This window comes from Zootoca vivipara, chromosome 7 (assembly GCF_965207765.1).
Source record: "Zootoca vivipara chromosome 7, rZooViv2.hap1.1, whole genome shotgun sequence".
NCBI lineage: Eukaryota > Metazoa > Chordata > Lepidosauria > Squamata > Lacertidae > Zootoca > Zootoca vivipara.
In genome coordinates this window covers 53,317,411-53,334,820 of record NC_142590.1, presented here as the reverse complement: position 1 = coordinate 53,334,820, position 17,410 = coordinate 53,317,411, and the positions used below count along the sequence as shown (strand labels likewise).

The following is a 17,410-nucleotide window of genomic DNA, read 5'->3' as shown; positions in this document are numbered from 1 at the left end:
CACAAATTCAGTATCTTTTCCCGTTGAATTGAGTACTTCAATTACATTTTCTTGCAGTGCCGTAAAAAAACACACATACTAGATCAAATGTGTGATTTATTTAATTTATTCATTTGCTTTGAAAATATATTGATCATTTTTACCATCCCAAAAATGTCTAATGAAGCATGCAAGGAAACTGTTGATACAGGAATATAAAACATGCTGCAAGAGAAAATCATGACAAAGATTACAATTCTGAGACAATGTACGGAGCTCTCATGTAAATATTGAGTTAGATATAGGGAAATAAATGTAGCGGCATAGGGTTCTTGTTGGAGTCTGAAGATCACTATTTTCCTACACTGAGGGAAAATCCTCTATTCACACACTCCACAAACTATAAAAGGTGCTACAGCATTCTTTACAACAGGCATGGTAAGGCTGTGTATATACAGTAAAGGTAAAGGTAAAGGGACCCCTGACCATTAGGTCCAGTCGTGACCAACTCTGGGGTTGCGCGCTCATCTCGCATTATTGGCCAAGGGAGCCGGTGTATAGCTTCCAGGTCATGTGGCCAGCATGACAAAGCCGCTTCTGGCAAACCAGAGCAGCACATGGAAACGCCGTTTACCTTCCCGCTGTAGCGGTTCCTATTTATCTACTTGCATTTTGACGTGCTTTCGAACTGCTAGGTTGGCAGGAGCTGGGACCAAGCAACGGGAGCTCACCCCGTCACAGGGATTCAAACCGCTGACCTTCTGATCAGCAAGCCCTAGGCTCAGTGGTTTAACCCACAGCGCCACCTGGGTCCCAGTACTGTACTAACTCTTTAAAGCACATTCTTTTCCTTAAAGAATTATGGGGAGTGCAGTTTACTCCTCAGAAAGCTACAACTCTCAGCAACCCTTAACAATCTACAATGCCCAGAATTCTTTGAGGGAAAGAATGTTATTCAAATGTGCTTTAAAGGCATAGTATGTACACAGCTACCCATTTGAATGCTATTTCTGGGATTGTAGCAATTGGCTGACCAAATGCAATTAAATCGTTTATTCCCTCTAACTTCCCCCAGCCCTCAATGCTTTTCTTGACTGCCACTACAACTTATAAAGACTTCAATTAGCAGCAACCTTTAATGAGTTCAGGCTTAGTGTGGCCATGTGTGCTGCTATCCAGAGGGCAGACTTTTATTTGAAGGGCTGTCAGAGAGAAGACAAGCCTCTGTTTCAATATATCCTCCATCTGAAGGCTCTTCCAACCCAAGTCTGGTTTAAAGACAAAGAACAGTGAGAAGGGAGAGCAGGGGCCTTGAAGTCAGCACCTGGACAGTGGACTGAGCAGGCACCCAGGTCACCCAGTCATGTTCTTCTGCACTATGCTGAGATGTACCTATCCATACAAATCAACATTTGCCAGTTTTATGCCGATCTGTGTAATCTCCTGTCCTTTTTGTTGATAATGTATTTCCTCCTTTGGGGCAATGAGTGGAGTGCAGAGCAGTTGCCGCCACCAACACACAGGGAAACAACAAGAAAGAAAGAAATCTACAAAAACTTTCCAACTCCAACATGGACACATTTCAAGCATTAGGAATGGAAGGATCTCTCCATTTCCCATTTTTCCCAATCTTCAATTTAGTCCTCCACTTTTCTGCAGAAATTTGTGGTTTTTAAAAAAATCCTTCAGCATTTTTGTTCCACTTTCTCCTAATAAACATGTAAGCTTTGACTCATGCACACATTTTTGCAAGAATTTCTCTTAATATAATGCATTTTTTATGTTACTTTCACTAAGAAATGCATTTTATGCCCATTTTCCTCTAGTATGTGCACTCTTGGAAACGTTTGTTGAATAACTGCAGCACAGAATTCAGATAAGTGTGAATTTTGCAGGATGGCAGTTTTTCAGTTTTCGTATTGTTTCGGAAAGTGCAAGTGCATTAGGTTCATTTTTAAATGCAAGCTCAATAGAATTTCACCCCCATCTCTACAACCAGTGCTTTTTTTCTGGGAGGACACGGGGGTACGCATACCCCTAAACATTTTGTGAATCTAAGTTTGGCCTCATTGAGGGGCAGTATTTCAATATGAGTAGGACAATGAGAGTACCCCTAAACATTTTTAGGGGGGAGCACTGCCTAAAACTATATACATTCTTCCTCAGAGAAATTGTGGTTTGGGTTGCTAAAATGTCATCGTTGTCAACGAGCTTGATCACATTATATGTTAATTCTTTCTTTACTGTCATGGATCCTGAAACACAGCTGTTTTGTGCAAGTAGCTGAAATAATTTCCCATGCCTAAACTGCAGTGGGATATAGCATTCCAAGTAAAAATCCATCAGATACAACACTAACAGACTGTCACTATCTTGTGGGTGGAATTCAGTTGCATACTGGGTAAATTCAAGTAGCACAATTAAAGTGTATTTGGTGCTCTTGCACAAGCCTGCTTCAAAAAAAAATGGACTTTTGTGGCAAGGAAAGTTTTTGGAAAGTGTGGTATAATGATGGATTAATGTGATATCATATAATAACCTCCCCACCAACAAAGCTGAATGAATGTCATATGACCTCCTCACAAACTTTGTGCGAACAAGTCAATAAAAGGTCACCTGAAAGTGACACTTACTGAGTTCTTAGTCCTTAGAATAGAGGAACTCCTGACTTCCTCAGCAGATCCTGTAATGCAACACTTGTTGACATCAGTAGTTCCTTTTTTAAAATGACTTACCCCAGAACTGACCTTGCTAAACATCTTCCAGGACAATAATGCCCACCTACATCACAAAGAACTCATAACCCACTTACTCTCAGCTACCAGAAACACCATAACCAGACACTGGAAAGACCTGGCAGGAGTAAACATGGACCAATGGTACCAGACGGTATGGGAAACAGCCCTATTAGAAAAATTAACCAATAAGTTGAAATTGACACGGGGTCAAATAGAAGAAGACGGCTTCACCCCAGTATGGTTCCCCTTTATCACATACACAGCCCAACAAGACGACGACAGAAATCCACCAACAGCATACAAATCAATATGGCTAACCTGACCCGCCAACCCTACTCACATAAAACAGACCACCACAGCCAACCACAAAAGAAAACTATATCCTAGGCCAACCCCAACAACTCTCACCATCAAAGGAAAACAAATGCACAACAAAGAACCTACACAACCGATGCTGACAACCCCCCCAACACACTTTAAGTAAACTAGAAACATTGTCACACCACCCCCACCCCCTCTCCTTATCTACCGCTCTCCCCCTTTTCCTCCCCAATGTCTCAACAATTGAAACTGATCTGTAAAAATGCTATGAGAGACACTGCCCATGTCTTTGTAAACCGAGAAAACCTTTACTAAAAAAAGAAAGAAAGAAAATTGACTGTTTCTCAATCACTACAATGGAGAAGTTAGTGGTTCACTTAGGACAGGGAAATCTGCGCTCTTCAGAAGTTCTTGGACACCAACTCAGCAAAAAAGCTTTTGATAAAAGGCTTCATCAAACAACTCTGAGTAAGCTTAAGACGTCTTCTTGTGGATTGGTAACTGGTTAAGAAACAGGAAGGAGAGAGTAGGAATAAATGGACAATGGGGGGATAAATAAAGTGGAGTCCTCCAAGGGTCAGGATCTGTGCTTCTTAACTTGTTCGAGGGGTTAGAAGTGAGAAGTGAGGAAGCCAAGATTGCTAATGCCAAATTGTTCAGCATGGTTAAAACAAAAAGAGATTGTGAAAAGCTCCAAAAGGATCTCTCCAAACAGAGTACATAAGTGTAAAATGATGCACACTGGGACAAAAAATATCTTAATTTCATATACATGCTCATGGGGTCTGAACTGGAGTTGACTGGTGAGTTGGCATCATAGTGGGTAGCTTGATGAAGATGTTTACCTAGTATGTGGCAGCTATGAAAAAGGTCAATTTAGAGAAAAGTCATGTAAGTGGCAACATGATATAGGTGTATAAAATTTTGCATAGTGTAGAGAAAGTAGACAGAGAGGGTCTTTCTCCCTCTCTCAGAACACTAGAACTTGGGGTCATTCAATGAAGATGAATGTTGGAAGATTTAGGACAGACCCAAAAAAAAGGGACCTCTTCACACAGTATACAATTAAACAATAGAATTTGCTCCAACAATAAGCAGTGGTGGTCACCAGTGTGAATGGCTTTAAAAGAGGGTAAGATAAATTCACGCAGGGTACAAGCCACACGGATTACGTTCTGCCTCTACTGTTGGAGGTAACAGGCCTCTGAATACCAGTTGCTGGGAATCACAAGCGGAGTGTTGTTGCACTCAGGTCCTGCTTATGGACATCTGACTGGCCACTGTGAGAACTGGATGCTGGATTAGAAGGACATTTGCTCTAATTCAGCAGACTCTTCTGCTCCCACCCACTCCAGCCAGCATGATCGGTGGCCAAGGGTGATAGGATCTGTAGTCCAGCATTATTAGGAGGGTCACAGGTTCTACACCTGTGACATAGGAAAGCCTAACAAGAGTTTCTAAGCATAGTTTTGTTAAACCTAGACCAGGGAGGCAGAGAGTATTCCTGGTTGGGAGATCCTTGTCATTTCTAGAGCAGCCCCCTCAAAGAGACAAAATACATGAATAAAAATTATCATTTTTAAAAAACAAAGAGACAAAATACATGCACATAGTTCAGTTTTCCAAGGGAACAATCAGGTAACTGGGACAAATAGCTGAAAGTCCTCAGTAAACGGGTTATATAACTAAGTATTTGTTCTCAATTTATAAGTGCAATCAAAAGCGAATTGGTACAGCAAATATACAGTCCTGACTTCTATATGTTATCATTCAATTAATGGGACTTAAACACTGCAATCTAATTCCACCAGGATCCCAATAGCACTGGTAAAATAAAAAATACTGATAACCATGTTTTCTTAAGTTTGGTTTTTTAATTGTGTCTTTGTTCTGGTACTGGAATTTGTTGTGTGCCAATAATTTTAGATGAATGTTCCTATCACCTGATGCTTTGATCACAAGGCACTGAACAGGTGGAAGGGCAAGTGCATGGTATAAAAGGAAGAGAGAAACAATGTTAGGTCAGTACAGAGACCAAGATGGCCAAGTTGATGCTTCTTACCGGTAAGTACAAATCTGAAATTCATAAAATGTTGTATCTTTTCTCTACTGGTGGAAGAAACTCATTCTGTAATTCCCATTCTTTACTTTTTCATGCATATTCTAGTATTTAAAAGAGAACAACTTTTAATTAACTGAATGGATTTCAAAATAACTGAGCAGGTTTATTCTATTCTTGCTATTCTATAGCAAAGATTTCATTCACTACCATATTTCCTTACAAAACCAGAAGTGTTGCTTCCCTCCATTCCTTAGTGCGGAGAGAAAGCATTCTTTGTTTGGGATATTTGGAAAGCAGGAATTCCCTCCATTGGAGAATGACCATAGCTCAGTGGAAAAGCACATGCTTTGCATGTGAAAAGTCCCTGGTTCAATCCCTTGTGCCTCCAGATAAGGTTGGAGGAAATTCCCGGAGACCCAAGTATGTTCCCTGTAATACTGACAACTGAAAATCTTGCAGATTTTTCTTCAGTTGTATCAACCCCTTCTTTCCCCACTATTAATTTCAGTTTTTGAAAATTCCTGCATAATACTTAGCAAAGAAGCCCATGGATACCTTTGAGGTACAAATTATGGAAGAAAATTAATTATTCCTCCTCCAAGTAGCATGCAGAGAGTAAATTATACCTCCATCATAATTTATTTGAAAATTCTATCAGTTAATGTGCTTTTATTTTAAATCATGTTTGAATAACTATATCATGGGTAGGCAAATTAAGGCCCGGGGGCTGGATCCGGCCCAATCACCTTCTAAATCCGGCCCGCGGACGGTCCAGGGAACCAGCATGTTTTTACATGAGTAGAATGTGTGCTTTTATTTAAAATGCATCTCTGGGTTATTTGTGGGGCATAGGAATTTGTTCATTCTCTCCCCCCCCCAAAAAAATATATAGTCCGCCCCCCCCCCAAGGTCTGAGGAACAGTGGACTGGCCCCCTGCTGAAAAAGTTTGCTGACCCCTGAACTATATAACATAGGGGCCAATATAAGGCCTACAACAAACTCTTTTATCAAAACAGAAATTATTTGCCACTCTTCTCAAAGTTAAATAGCACTATGATTTCTAAACAACTCATAAAAGTTGATACATATTTAATTTACCAATGATTCCCTTTTTCTTTATAGGTCTGGTGCTCCTGCTGAATGCACAAATAGGTATGGAAAGCAGCTCTTTAAATTAATGTCTAAGTCTCACCTGGCCACTTCCTGTGTTGAAGTGACAGCCTGGGTGATGGGCCATTAAAGAAAACAAAGGAAAGGGACTCTGTGTGAGACAGCAAATGGGTGGGGCCCTTCCCTCAACTCATAGATAGTTAGAAGGAAAAAGCCTTAGTTTAGAGTTGAGTTGAAGTGATGTGACCTAGAGGTAAAGCACCACTTGAGAGCAATGTTTGATTTCCATTTGAATCCAAGGCTGTAATTTTGGGGGAAACAAGAGCCTCTGTGGGTGTTAATGCTATGAACACCTCCATCACAGGTGCAGGTTGCATATATGTGTAAATAAACCCAATATTATAAAAACACCACATTCTCCACAGTGACGGACTGTGGTCTTTTCAGCGGAGCCCATAGCCCTTTATGGGATTTTGCATTTCTCTAAACGTTGCAACACAGTTTTCAAAACCATTAAACAGCTTTCAAAACCATTAAAGGGGATTTTGAAATGCATATTTTGAAAGAAAATATGTTTAGAAAATTAGTGCATTTACATTACACTAAGCTGTATGTGTCTATCTCTAAGAATATTGCAGCAATCCCTCCTAAATATCACAGCAATGAATGCTCTTCTGCACCTACTATAATGACATGCCAAAACTGCAATATATACTACTGGTAAGACCTGGCAGATATATATGTTTTATTATAGCTGAAGAAAATACACACTTGTCTTTCTTCTCCTCACCCTTCAGTCTTGCTCGATTCCATTTAAACTTTTATTATAACCTGTCCTATTTGTCTTGATAGGTTCTGCCTATGTGCTATCATGCTACTTCACCAACTGGGGCCAATACAGACCAGGCCTTGGGAAATACAAGCCCGACAACATTGACCCTTGTCTGTGTACTCACCTGATCTATGCCTTTGCTGGGATGCGCAACAATGAGATTGCAACCATTGAATGGAATGACGTCACTCTTTATAAATCTTTCAATGGCTTGAAAAACCAGTGAGTATCCATGAATAATGGTCACCCGCCCTTCCCACATTCTGCTTCTGCATTGTTTATATGAGGCTCAACTGGAACAGAAAGCACTATTATATGCCTTCCTGCCCAGAGGGATCCAATGGCCAGTGTTGTAACTTAGCTGAACCTAGCACTACATAGAACAAAGAAGGAAGAAAGTTTGAGTACATGTGGAGCTACGATACTTCAAGGTTTTTCAGCTGATGTTGGGGTGCAAACCAATAATAAAAAGTGATTCATTCTAGACTACTTGACAGATCATCTGTCATAAGAAAATGGGGTTCAAGATTATAAAAGCAAACACAAAATGGATACCAAGATGGCACCAACTCAGGACTCCCTGTTCCAGAAATAGGGTAGATTTAATCTCTGCAATCTCTTCCATGACAGGAATGGGGACCTGAAGACTCTTCTGGCGATTGGAGGCTGGAACTTTGGAACAGCACCGTAAGTTGAACGCTTACATACCTTACTTCATCCTAGTAATAGAGATGAATGCACATAATAGAGTAATAGAGAGTAATGCACATAATAAGTAATTCTATTCTACCCTCTTATGGCCACATTACAGATTTACTGCAATGGTTGCCACTCCTGAGACCCGCCAGACCTTCATCAACTCTGTCATCACTTTCTTGCGCCAGTACGAGTTTGATGGGCTGGACTTTGACTGGGAGTACCCTGGCTCTAGAGGCAGCACTCCTCAGGATAAGTCCCTCTTTACTTTATTGGTTAAGGTAAAACCACTGATTATGTTGTTCTTATTTCCCCACCACCACCCAGAATTGGAGAAGCATCAATTTATCTCTGCCTTTATTCTCCTAACCTAGGGTGGCCAAAACCAAATACTACTGTGGACCACAACACCCACTGCTCCTGACCGGCGTTGACCATTGCTGGCTGAGCTGTTGGGAGTTGTAGTCCACAATAGAGGGCACCATATTGCCTACTGCTTCCCTAAAGTCAAGGAAGGAAGTCACTCTCACCAGCAGAGATGAGCAGCGGTCTCCCATTGCCACAGCAGCATAACAATAATGCTACATAGGGCTACAACATTTATGCTGCTATCCTACACACAACCACCTGGGTGTAAGCCCTACAGAAGATGGTGGGACCTGTTTCTAAGTTAACATGTGTACAGCTGTCCCATTACTCAGTTAATAGGTTTTATCAATCTTTTAAAACCTTGCTATAAATTAAAAATTGCCTCAGATTGATGGGGTCTTTATTTTTAATATTGTTGTTGTTTAGTTGTTTAGTCGTTTAGTCGTGTCCGACTCTTCGTGACCCCATGGACCATAGCACGCCAGGCACTCCTGTCTTCCACTGCCTCCTGCATTTCGGTCAAACTTATCTGCAAAAACCAAAATTTGTGAGCATCATTTTAGAAGAGACAGGCTTTCATCTATCTCACACAGAAGTGGGTGCCTCTTCTAAAACGGTGCTTCTTGTGACAACACCTAAAACAGGAGTGGGGCGACTAGCGGTCCTCCAGTTGTTGGCATAAGCTAGCATTCAGGGATGGTGGTAGACCAACAACATCTGCAGGGCCACAGGTTCCCCACCTCTTACTTTTTTCAAGAAATTTTTATTCATAGGCATTTTTTATGAGAAGAAATTGTCACTTTAATGATTTTGTTGACTAAAATTCATAGGATTGGCTCAAAACCCGAACAGTAACAAGTTCACATTTACCTTACTGTTTGCTTTGTAGGAAATGTTGGAAGCCTTTGAGAAGGAAGCCAAACAAGTGAACAGACCCAGACTCATGGTCACTGCTGCTGTTGCTGCTGGTCTTTCCAACATTGAGTCAGGCTACCAGATTCCTGAGCTTGGCCAGTAAGTACAGTATTTTAGGTGCTTAGTATCTCTCTCTCTGGGACACGGGTGGCGCTGTGGGTTAAACCACAGAGCCTAGGGCTTGCCGATCAGAAGGTCGGCGGTTCGAATCCCCGTGACAGGGTGAGCTCCCGTTGCTCGGTTCCAGCTCTTGTACTGCTACAGCAGGAAGATAAACGGCGTTTCCGTGTGCTGCTCTGGTTCGCCAGAAGCGGCTTTGTCATGCTGGCCACATGACCTGGAAGCTGTACGCAGGCTCCCTCGGCCAATAACGTGAGATGAGCGCCGCAAGCCTAGAGTCGGTCATGACTGGACCTAATGGTCAGGGATCCCTTTACCTTTCTTTCTTTCTTTCTTTCTTTCTTTCTTTCTTTTTCTCTCTCTCTTTCTCTCTCTCAATTTAACTTCTGTCATTTGTATATGCATAGGTGAAGATACCCTTACATGTAATGTAATTTTGAATCATCTGATGTGTGTCGCAGGGTCGTCTTAAGCACCCCTGGCGCCGTGGTGCGCTGGATCCCTCCGGCGCCCTCCCGCCCCGTTTCCCAGCGCGGTGGGCGCCGCACGCAGCGTGGCTGCCACAAGCGCTGCTGCGCAGCGGGCGGGCGGGCAGGCACAGCACGGTTGCCATGGGCGCAGCTGCGCGTCGGACTGGCCGGCCAGCGGGTGGGCGCAGCTCGCGGCACCCTCCTGGCGGGCCGGCACCGTGGTGCCCTGCACCACCTAGCCTGCACGTAGGGCCGGCCCTGGTGTGTCGTATTGTTCATCAGTTGTACACTGTGCATTAAAGTGAAACCAAGCCAGTATGTGTCATTGGTAAAATCACTATGCCAGCATCATCGGCATAGAGGCAGCTGCGGTATTAGCATAGTGTCTGGTTTTAGGAGAACAGTGTACCTTACAGCCAGTCCTAGTACACAGAGTTACTTCAGGAGACAAGGCAGCCACAGATACTATTTCATCTGTTGATTACTTTAATAAATCACCGAAACATTGATAGTGCTATAGATATTCATCCTGAAGGACAAACCTAAGAAGGTGGGCTAAAAAAAATATCCAATGATCAAATATTCCAAATATAATCAGTTGAAGTAAAAATAATGTTCAGTTTTGAAGAGCAAACTGGGCCTGTGATGGGCTTACACTATGAAACTGCATTTATGGGTCTAATTATACGTCAGATGCTATCATATATAGTCAGAAAAAAGAATGGTGGTGCTACTGCATAGCAGAAAATGGACTATGGTCTAGAGAGGTAATGTTTATTGAAGGTGAGACTACAAAAGCCTTAGAAGCATAGGGTTTATTCAACATATTGCTGATAGTTGCCAAGAAGAAGAAGAATTGGACACAGATACATTTATTCTCCTCACAGGTATCTGGACTATTTCCATGTGATGACCTATGACTTCCATGGCTCCTGGGAGAGATACACTGGAGAGAACAGCCCTCTGTACAGAGGTCCTGCAGACACTGGTGGCAACATCTACTTCAATGTTGTAAGTATAAGTTGAAAGTACAGTAGGGCTGGGGGAGACATTTAAAGATCAATCTGCCTAATTTGCACTTTATTAAACAACACGTAAACTGAAACATTGCCATCGCTTGAAATCCACACTTCTCTGAATACTGCAGTGCAATTCTTCAGGCAAATAATGTGTCAAAAGTACATATACTAGGGTAAGATGTGCATTAAAAAATAATACGCTAGTGAACGTAACATGCAAAAGGGCATTGTATTAGGGAAAATTGCTTTGCAAAAACAAACAAACATGTGTATAAGGCAAAAGTGCTTACTTTAACAAAAATCATATGCTGATACGGAAATGTGGAGAACCAAATTTAAGGGTGGAAAAAGAAGAAACTTAAAAGAAGAAAATTAACATTCCACTTTGCAAGCAGAGAGTAACACATGATTTGCCTTTGTAGGACTATGCCATGAACTACTGGAAGAAGAATGGTGCCCCAGCTGAGAAGCTCATTGTTGGATTCCCAACTTATGGACACACCTTCATCCTCAGCGACCCATCCAACACAGCTGTTGGTGCTCCCACAACAAGCGCTGGGCCTGCTGGACCATATACAAGACAAGCTGGCTTCTGGGCTTACTATGAGGTTTGTTCACTTTACCCACCACAATCCATTAAAACATTTATTCGCGTCACTCAGTTTACACTATACAGATGATGACTATAATTCTAAAGATAGGCTAATCAAATAAGAAATCCTACAAAGATCCTACAACTATTTTTTGCCCTAATAGCTTGGAAAATCTGCTGTTTGCACAAAACCAGTGGTGCAAAAAATGTTTCTAAAGCTTAGTAGCTGGTGATTTTTTTCTTGGTGCCAGACAGAAAGCCGGGGGGGGGGATTCCTCCATAGGGACCAAGGGACCATTTTTTATATGGATATGACTAGCTAGGGCCCCTGGGTTTTAGCATTTCTGCTCAAGATTATACTGAGATGAAGTAATGTGGCTAAGGCACACTGGTTTGGGGGGGGGGGGTAGGCAGGAATTTCAGATAACTGAGGACAAGATAATAAAACTTTTGTCACTGTGCAACCAACAATACACATTGATACACATTGTGCCTCCTTTTTAAGCCATGGAGGAAATACTTATATGTTTTATGAAGCCTATGCAGATTTGTGCATTGATACTTTCAGTTCACTTCTCTGCACTATGCACATAGCATTATGAGACAGCAACCAAGACAAGAGTCCTGTAATGATTTACAAGATGCCTTTTTTGTTTCCTTTGTTAGATCTGCACCTTCCTGAAGAATGGAGCCACTCAAGCTTGGGATGCTTCTCAAGATGTGCCTTACGCCTACAAGGGAAATGAGTGGCTGGGGTATGACAACATCAAGAGCTTCCAGATCAAGGTATGGTACCAATCTCACAAAAGCATACATTCATTTTGGTGCATTAGAATGTCTTGGTAGGTTCATCAAGAGTTTTGAAATCAAGGTATGAGGACTATGGCTGATGCAATGCCACTAAGTACAGGTTCTCTATATAGTAGATTGACTTGGCCATCTTTCTTCGCATCTGACAGGCTGAGTGGTTGAAGAAGAACAACTTTGCAGGTGCTATGGTTTGGTCTCTTGACTTGGATGACTTCACTGGTACTTTCTGCAACCAAGGCAAATACCCCTTGATCACCACCCTGAAGAACGCTCTTGGACTGCAGAGTGCTAGTAAGTAGCAACAGCAGGAAAAGCTCTCAAAATGATTGTGAAAGCCAAAGTTCCAGCAAATGTTCATAATGTTAAAAAAAACAAGTCACTGTTGCTTATTTTAGAACTAACCTTCAAACTGAGGTACCAAGGTCAGCTAAGTCACTTTTAAGCCTGTTTAGAACATGCTTGATACGTTTTTTGATCAATGGTAGCATTAAAAAACAAATAAAGAAAGAGAATGAGAACAACTGGATTTGGAAGGTTTCGAAGGGCAAAAAAAAATAAAATGCATTATTAAAGGATGGGGGCAAAACAACCAAGAAGAATTCACCACAGCTATAGAATCAGGGACCAATAAAACTTGGGGAGAAAGGGCTGCTGCAGGCCAGAGTGAAAGAGAGGGTATATTATGGAGATCATATCACTGGCACTGAACGCAGAACCTATGTGATAATTGGAAGCTGCCTTATGCTAGGACAGACTATCAGCCCATCTAGCTCAGTGTCATCTAGACCACAGATCTCAAGGTTCTTTCCCATCACCAGGTTCTGGACCCTTTAAACCAAAAATGTCAAAGGTTGAAGCAGGGACCTCCTGCATGCAAAGCATGCTCTCTACCACTGAGCTGTAGTTCCTGACCTACTCCACAGATAGCCAAGTTCTGGAAGGATTTGAGTTGGACTGTACAACTCATGACCCACCATCTGTGTATGACAGCCAAGCAGAGGTTGAATTAACCTTCAGTTCTTGCTACCTGCTTGGAAATAGAAGAAGACAAGTTCTCAAAAAACTGCCAGGCCACAGTTAATAGCTAGTGACCTGCATTCAGCTCAATGGATCACAAGTTGTGCAGATCTAGAGTAGAATGACCAAACTGCGGGAGGCAGTGGAGGACAGGGGTGCCTGGCGTGCTATGGTCCATGGGGTCACGAAGAGTCGGACACGACTAAACGACTAAACAACAACAACAAAAGAGTAGAATGAGAAATCAGAGGTCTTTTAAATAAGATTTTTTTTAAAAGCATTTTCCTTGTGCTCATGACTGATTGGCACAGAGGCAGACAATGTGGTGCCCTCTAGGTGTTTAGGATTACAGTACCCATAATCCCTGACCATTAGCCAGGCTGGCTGGGACTGATGGGAGCTGCAGATCAGGAGATCTCCTTCTCTACTCACATTGAGGTGGATCACCCACTAGGGAGAAAGTACAAGGCAGGGTTTTTTATGGAACAAGCCAAACACATGTCATGTAGGCAGAATCCCTTAAATCAAGCTCAGAATGATGTACAATTCACATTTTGAGTCAGCAGTGGTTATTTGAGAGACGAATCAGCTGAGATGGCTTGCCCTCTGCTTCTCTTCCAGGTTGCAAAGCCCCTTCCAAGCCCATTGAGCCAATCCCACCAGCCCCCAGCGGTGGTGGTGGAAGCTCTGGTGGCAGTTCCAGCAGTGGCTCTGGTGGCAGCCCAAGCAGTGGCTCCGGTGGCAGCCCCAGCAGCGGAGGCAGTGGATTCTGTGCTAGCAGAGCCGGAGGCCTGTACCCAGACCCAACAGACAAGAACAGCTTTTACCACTGTGTGAACGGCAGGACTTACCTGCAGCATTGCCAGACGGGTCTCGTCTTTGATGCCAGCTGCTCCTGCTGCAACTGGGCATGAAGTGATCAGGTTTTTAAAACTCCATAGTCTTCCCAATCCGACATTCCATGTAGCTGCAAAAGTGAAATAAAATTCAGCAAAACCCATAACTCTTTCCTCTGTGTCAATTTACTTGCATGGCATGCAGGCTTTGCTATTCTTTTCACATGCTTTTCCTGCTAGTGTTTTATTATGTGGCTAAATGTAGCTCATAATCCAAGGGGAGCTTTCCTGTGATACTGGCTTCCTGGTTGACTGTTGAACCAGTACCCCTAAATCTATGTTATCCGGCCTTTGCTTTTGGTTACAGTATCATGTGGCCTGCAGAGGCTGCATGTACCTGACCCCCAACAGAGGGGGATCCAAAAACAGGTGACCCTGCATTGCGAAACAACAACAACAACAACAAACCTTCAAGGAAATTTACCTTTCACATCAACTATCATTATCTACATTTTATACAAAAAGTATCAAAGCAATTTAAGAAGATAAAGCACAAAAAGATAAAATCAACCAACAGTAAAAAAAAAAAACCTAACAAACAGTACAGCAGCGTTTCTCAACCGCTGTTCCGCGGCTGACTGGTGTGCCGCGACCTGCGGTGACGAGAAGGGCAATTGTCGCCTGCAATGCACCAGGGTGCCGGGCTGCCAGGGGCGCCGAGCCGCTGCGCCCGCGGCAGTCGTCCGGCGCCCGCGGCAGTTGTGCCCGACTCCCGAGCCGCGCGGCGCCTGAGGCGCCCGTCATCACAGCCGCACTGTGTGGGAGGGGGCAGGGGCTGACGCTGACGCTCCCGACGTTTGGGAGTCCTTTGCGCATGCGCAAAGCGCAGCTGTGGACTCCGGCGGTTTCTCCCGAACGTCGGGAGTCGTCCGGCGCCCTCCAGACAGCCGCGAGGCGCCCGCCGGAGTCCGCGCTGTGTGGGAGGGGGCAGGGCTGAGGCTCTCATGGTCTCCCGACTCTGCCAGCCAGGTCTCCTTCTCCCGACGTTGGCAGCCCGGCGCAGCTCACGGGGCGCCCAGGGGCCGTCAAGGCAGGTGCTTGGCTCCCGCCGGCGGCCCTTCTCCCGCCATGGCTGCCGCCACGCACCCGGCTGGGATCAAAGCAGGCGGCCGCGGGGCGGGTGTGTCGCTGGGTCCGCTCCTCCTCCTCCTCCCTCGGCGGGGCTCTGAACTCCGTGTAGGTGTGTTTAAACTTTTATTGATGAAAAGTAAACTCTTCAGCATAAGTCTGTCATGATATTAACACGTATTTTCATTTTAGGCAGGCTAAATCATTTCGATTAATGACACAGCACTTCCTGTCGAGAATCCCAGCAAAACAATTTTGCATAGGTGTACGCCACACATTTCATTAAAGTGCGCATCCAGGGAATTCCCCCCCCCAAAAAAACCCCATTTATTGAGTACATAATCATAAAAGGACATCATTTTTATTCATCAAACTAATGAAACAAAAGCTTCACTATTTCTTTTAAATTAACAACCAAACTTTAAAAATACAATCTTAAGTGAGACACAAATTACTATCTTTTTGGCAAGTGTTTCTTACAGTCATAATTATATAGTCAATATAGGGCGGCACAGAGTTAATTTTTTTAACTTTTTTAATGGTGGTGTGCCTCGAGATTTTTTTTTCATGGAACAAGTGTGCCTTGGCCCAAAAAAGGTTGAGAAACACTGCAGCACAGAATACAAAATCTCTAAAATATTCATCCAACAACACAATAAGACCAGTTCTACCCCATCCCACCAAAAGGTCAGAACCTAACTTACCTGCCAAAGGCCTGGGTAAATCAAAATGTCATAGCCTGGCACCCAAAAACTGACAATGAGGTGCAATCTGTCATAAAGCAATGTTAAACTATAGCATAAATCAGTGGTTCCCAAACTTTCTTCCCATTGACCACTTGGAAATTACCGGTAATACAAAGTTCCTAATATAGGTGAATCAATATCAATTCATTTTCACAACCATTTTATATTTTATAGCATCTAGATCTAACATTACACTTTGTAGTCATCTCAGAGGTGTTGCCACCAGAGAAAATAATGGATGCAAAAGTAGAAAATGTAGTGTCAAAATTAGAAAAGATAGCCCAGCCTTTCACCACAAGGCAAACCTGTCTGTCCACAAGCCCCTACTGACTGACCCTGAAATCCTAAAGTACAGAGCAGATCCCTCTTACAAAGATATGCTTGGTCCCAGACAATTTATTTTATTGGGCAAAGCTTTGTAGATATGCAAACTTTTGAGTTATATAAATTCCCCACCCCAGATTTAACTGTGTTACACAAACTGGCATACTCAGTTGGCCCAAGATGGTTAAAACTGTAGGAGAGGGAAACAACATTGACTTTAGACCTCTAAGCTAGACTGAAGACTTGGATAATGCCTTCCTAGAGCGGATTACCAAACATTCAAAAAGGAAAGATATAGTAGTTATAGGAAACTTCAACTACGTACCCAATATCTGTTGGAACTCAACTCTATCACGAATGTAAGGTCCAACAAATTCCTTCATTGCCTCTCTGACAATTTCATAGAAGCAACAAGAGGCATACCTGCCAAGTCTCCCACAGAAAAATACGGGATTAGCAGCAGCAGCGGCACCGGAAGTTGCACCAGAAGTTGTCTGGCGGCCATCTTGGGGGTGGCCATGCGGCCACCCCTAAGATGGCCGCCAGGCATGCGTAAAAGCTATTTCCGGCGCCAGCGACGGCCATTTTCTGGTGCCCATAGATGGGCAAACCGGCACCAGAAATATGGCTGCCGGCAGGAGCGGATTTAAGGGAGATTTACAGGAGAGGAGCTCGAACGGGAGACCGCCGGGAAATTGTAAGGAAAAACGGGGGTTTCCCGGGGAATATGGGGTACTTGGCAGCTATGTCTTGACAAGAGGATCATCTGTCTTGGATCTGATCCTCACCAACAGGGAGGAACTGATTCACAAAGTGGAAGTACTTGGAACCTTGGGAGGAGGTGATCATATCCTATTGAGTTTCATGACACAGAGGCAAGAGAAAGCTGAGTGTTGTGTGCCCAGGCACCACACCACCACCCACCCAGTCTTATAGAATACAGTAACCAGGCAAAAAACAGTACTTTGGGTCAAATAAGACCACAACTTTTATTGATTACAGGTGTAAGAGGTTTGGCATAGGCATTGTGTATAACCATTGACTTCGGGCCTGCCTACCAGAAGTACCGTAATTCATTTTAGGGTGAACCTGGAAGCAAGAGAGAGGGAGATGGTTTGAACAACACAGGAAGCCAAACTATGGTTTACCAGAACCATACAGAACCCCACACTGGGCAAAAGATTCCTGCATTGCAAGGGGTTAGACTAAATGATCCTTGTGGTCCCTTCCAACTCTATAATTCTATAATTCACAGAGGAGTTCACATTCACTTTGCTATACCAGATTCTTTTTTACAAATGTACTGAGCTAAGTCAAAATTTAGC

General features: G+C 43.3%; 1 protein-coding gene and 2 long non-coding RNA genes across 4 annotated transcripts in view; 1 reads left to right on the top strand and 2 right to left on the bottom strand.

Moving 5' to 3' along the window:
- Positions 1–17,410, bottom strand: part of LOC148685078 (uncharacterized) — a 76,334-nt gene that overhangs the window by 33,432 nt on the left and 25,492 nt on the right. For both annotated transcript variants that reach the window (XR_015951087.1, XR_015951088.1), the window contains exon 2: positions 13,903–14,018. This is a non-coding gene — a long non-coding RNA (uncharacterized LOC148685078). The remainder of the gene's footprint in view (positions 1–13,902; positions 14,019–17,410) is intronic.
- Positions 91–3,153, bottom strand: LOC148685080 (uncharacterized). The gene is made up of 2 exons (XR_015951089.1): positions 2,613–3,153; positions 91–204 (listed from the first exon to the last, which is right to left on the bottom strand). It is a non-coding gene; the product is annotated as an uncharacterized LOC148685080 (long non-coding RNA).
- LOC118088822 (acidic mammalian chitinase-like) lies at positions 5,044–13,965 on the top strand. The gene is made up of 11 exons (XM_035122930.3): positions 5,044–5,102; positions 6,224–6,253; positions 7,064–7,265; positions 7,674–7,730; positions 7,855–8,020; positions 8,998–9,122; positions 10,501–10,624; positions 11,055–11,240; positions 11,891–12,010; positions 12,184–12,325; positions 13,673–13,965. Exons 1-11 carry the CDS (start codon positions 5,078–5,080, stop codon positions 13,963–13,965), a joined length of 1,470 nt encoding a protein of 489 aa, XP_034978821.1. The 5' UTR covers positions 5,044–5,077.

Bases quoted from the DNA above. Each gene is read 5' to 3' on its own strand.
- LOC118088822 (XM_035122930.3), top strand. From the start codon at position 5,078: ATGGCCAAGTTGATGCTTCTTACCG. The intron at 8,021-8,997 runs GTAAAACCACTG...TTTGCTTTGTAG, and splicing joins TCTTTACTTTATTGGTTAAG to GAAATGTTGGAAGCCTTTGA. The intron at 12,326-13,672 runs GTAAGTAGCAAC...CTTCTCTTCCAG, and splicing joins TCTTGGACTGCAGAGTGCTA to GTTGCAAAGCCCCTTCCAAG.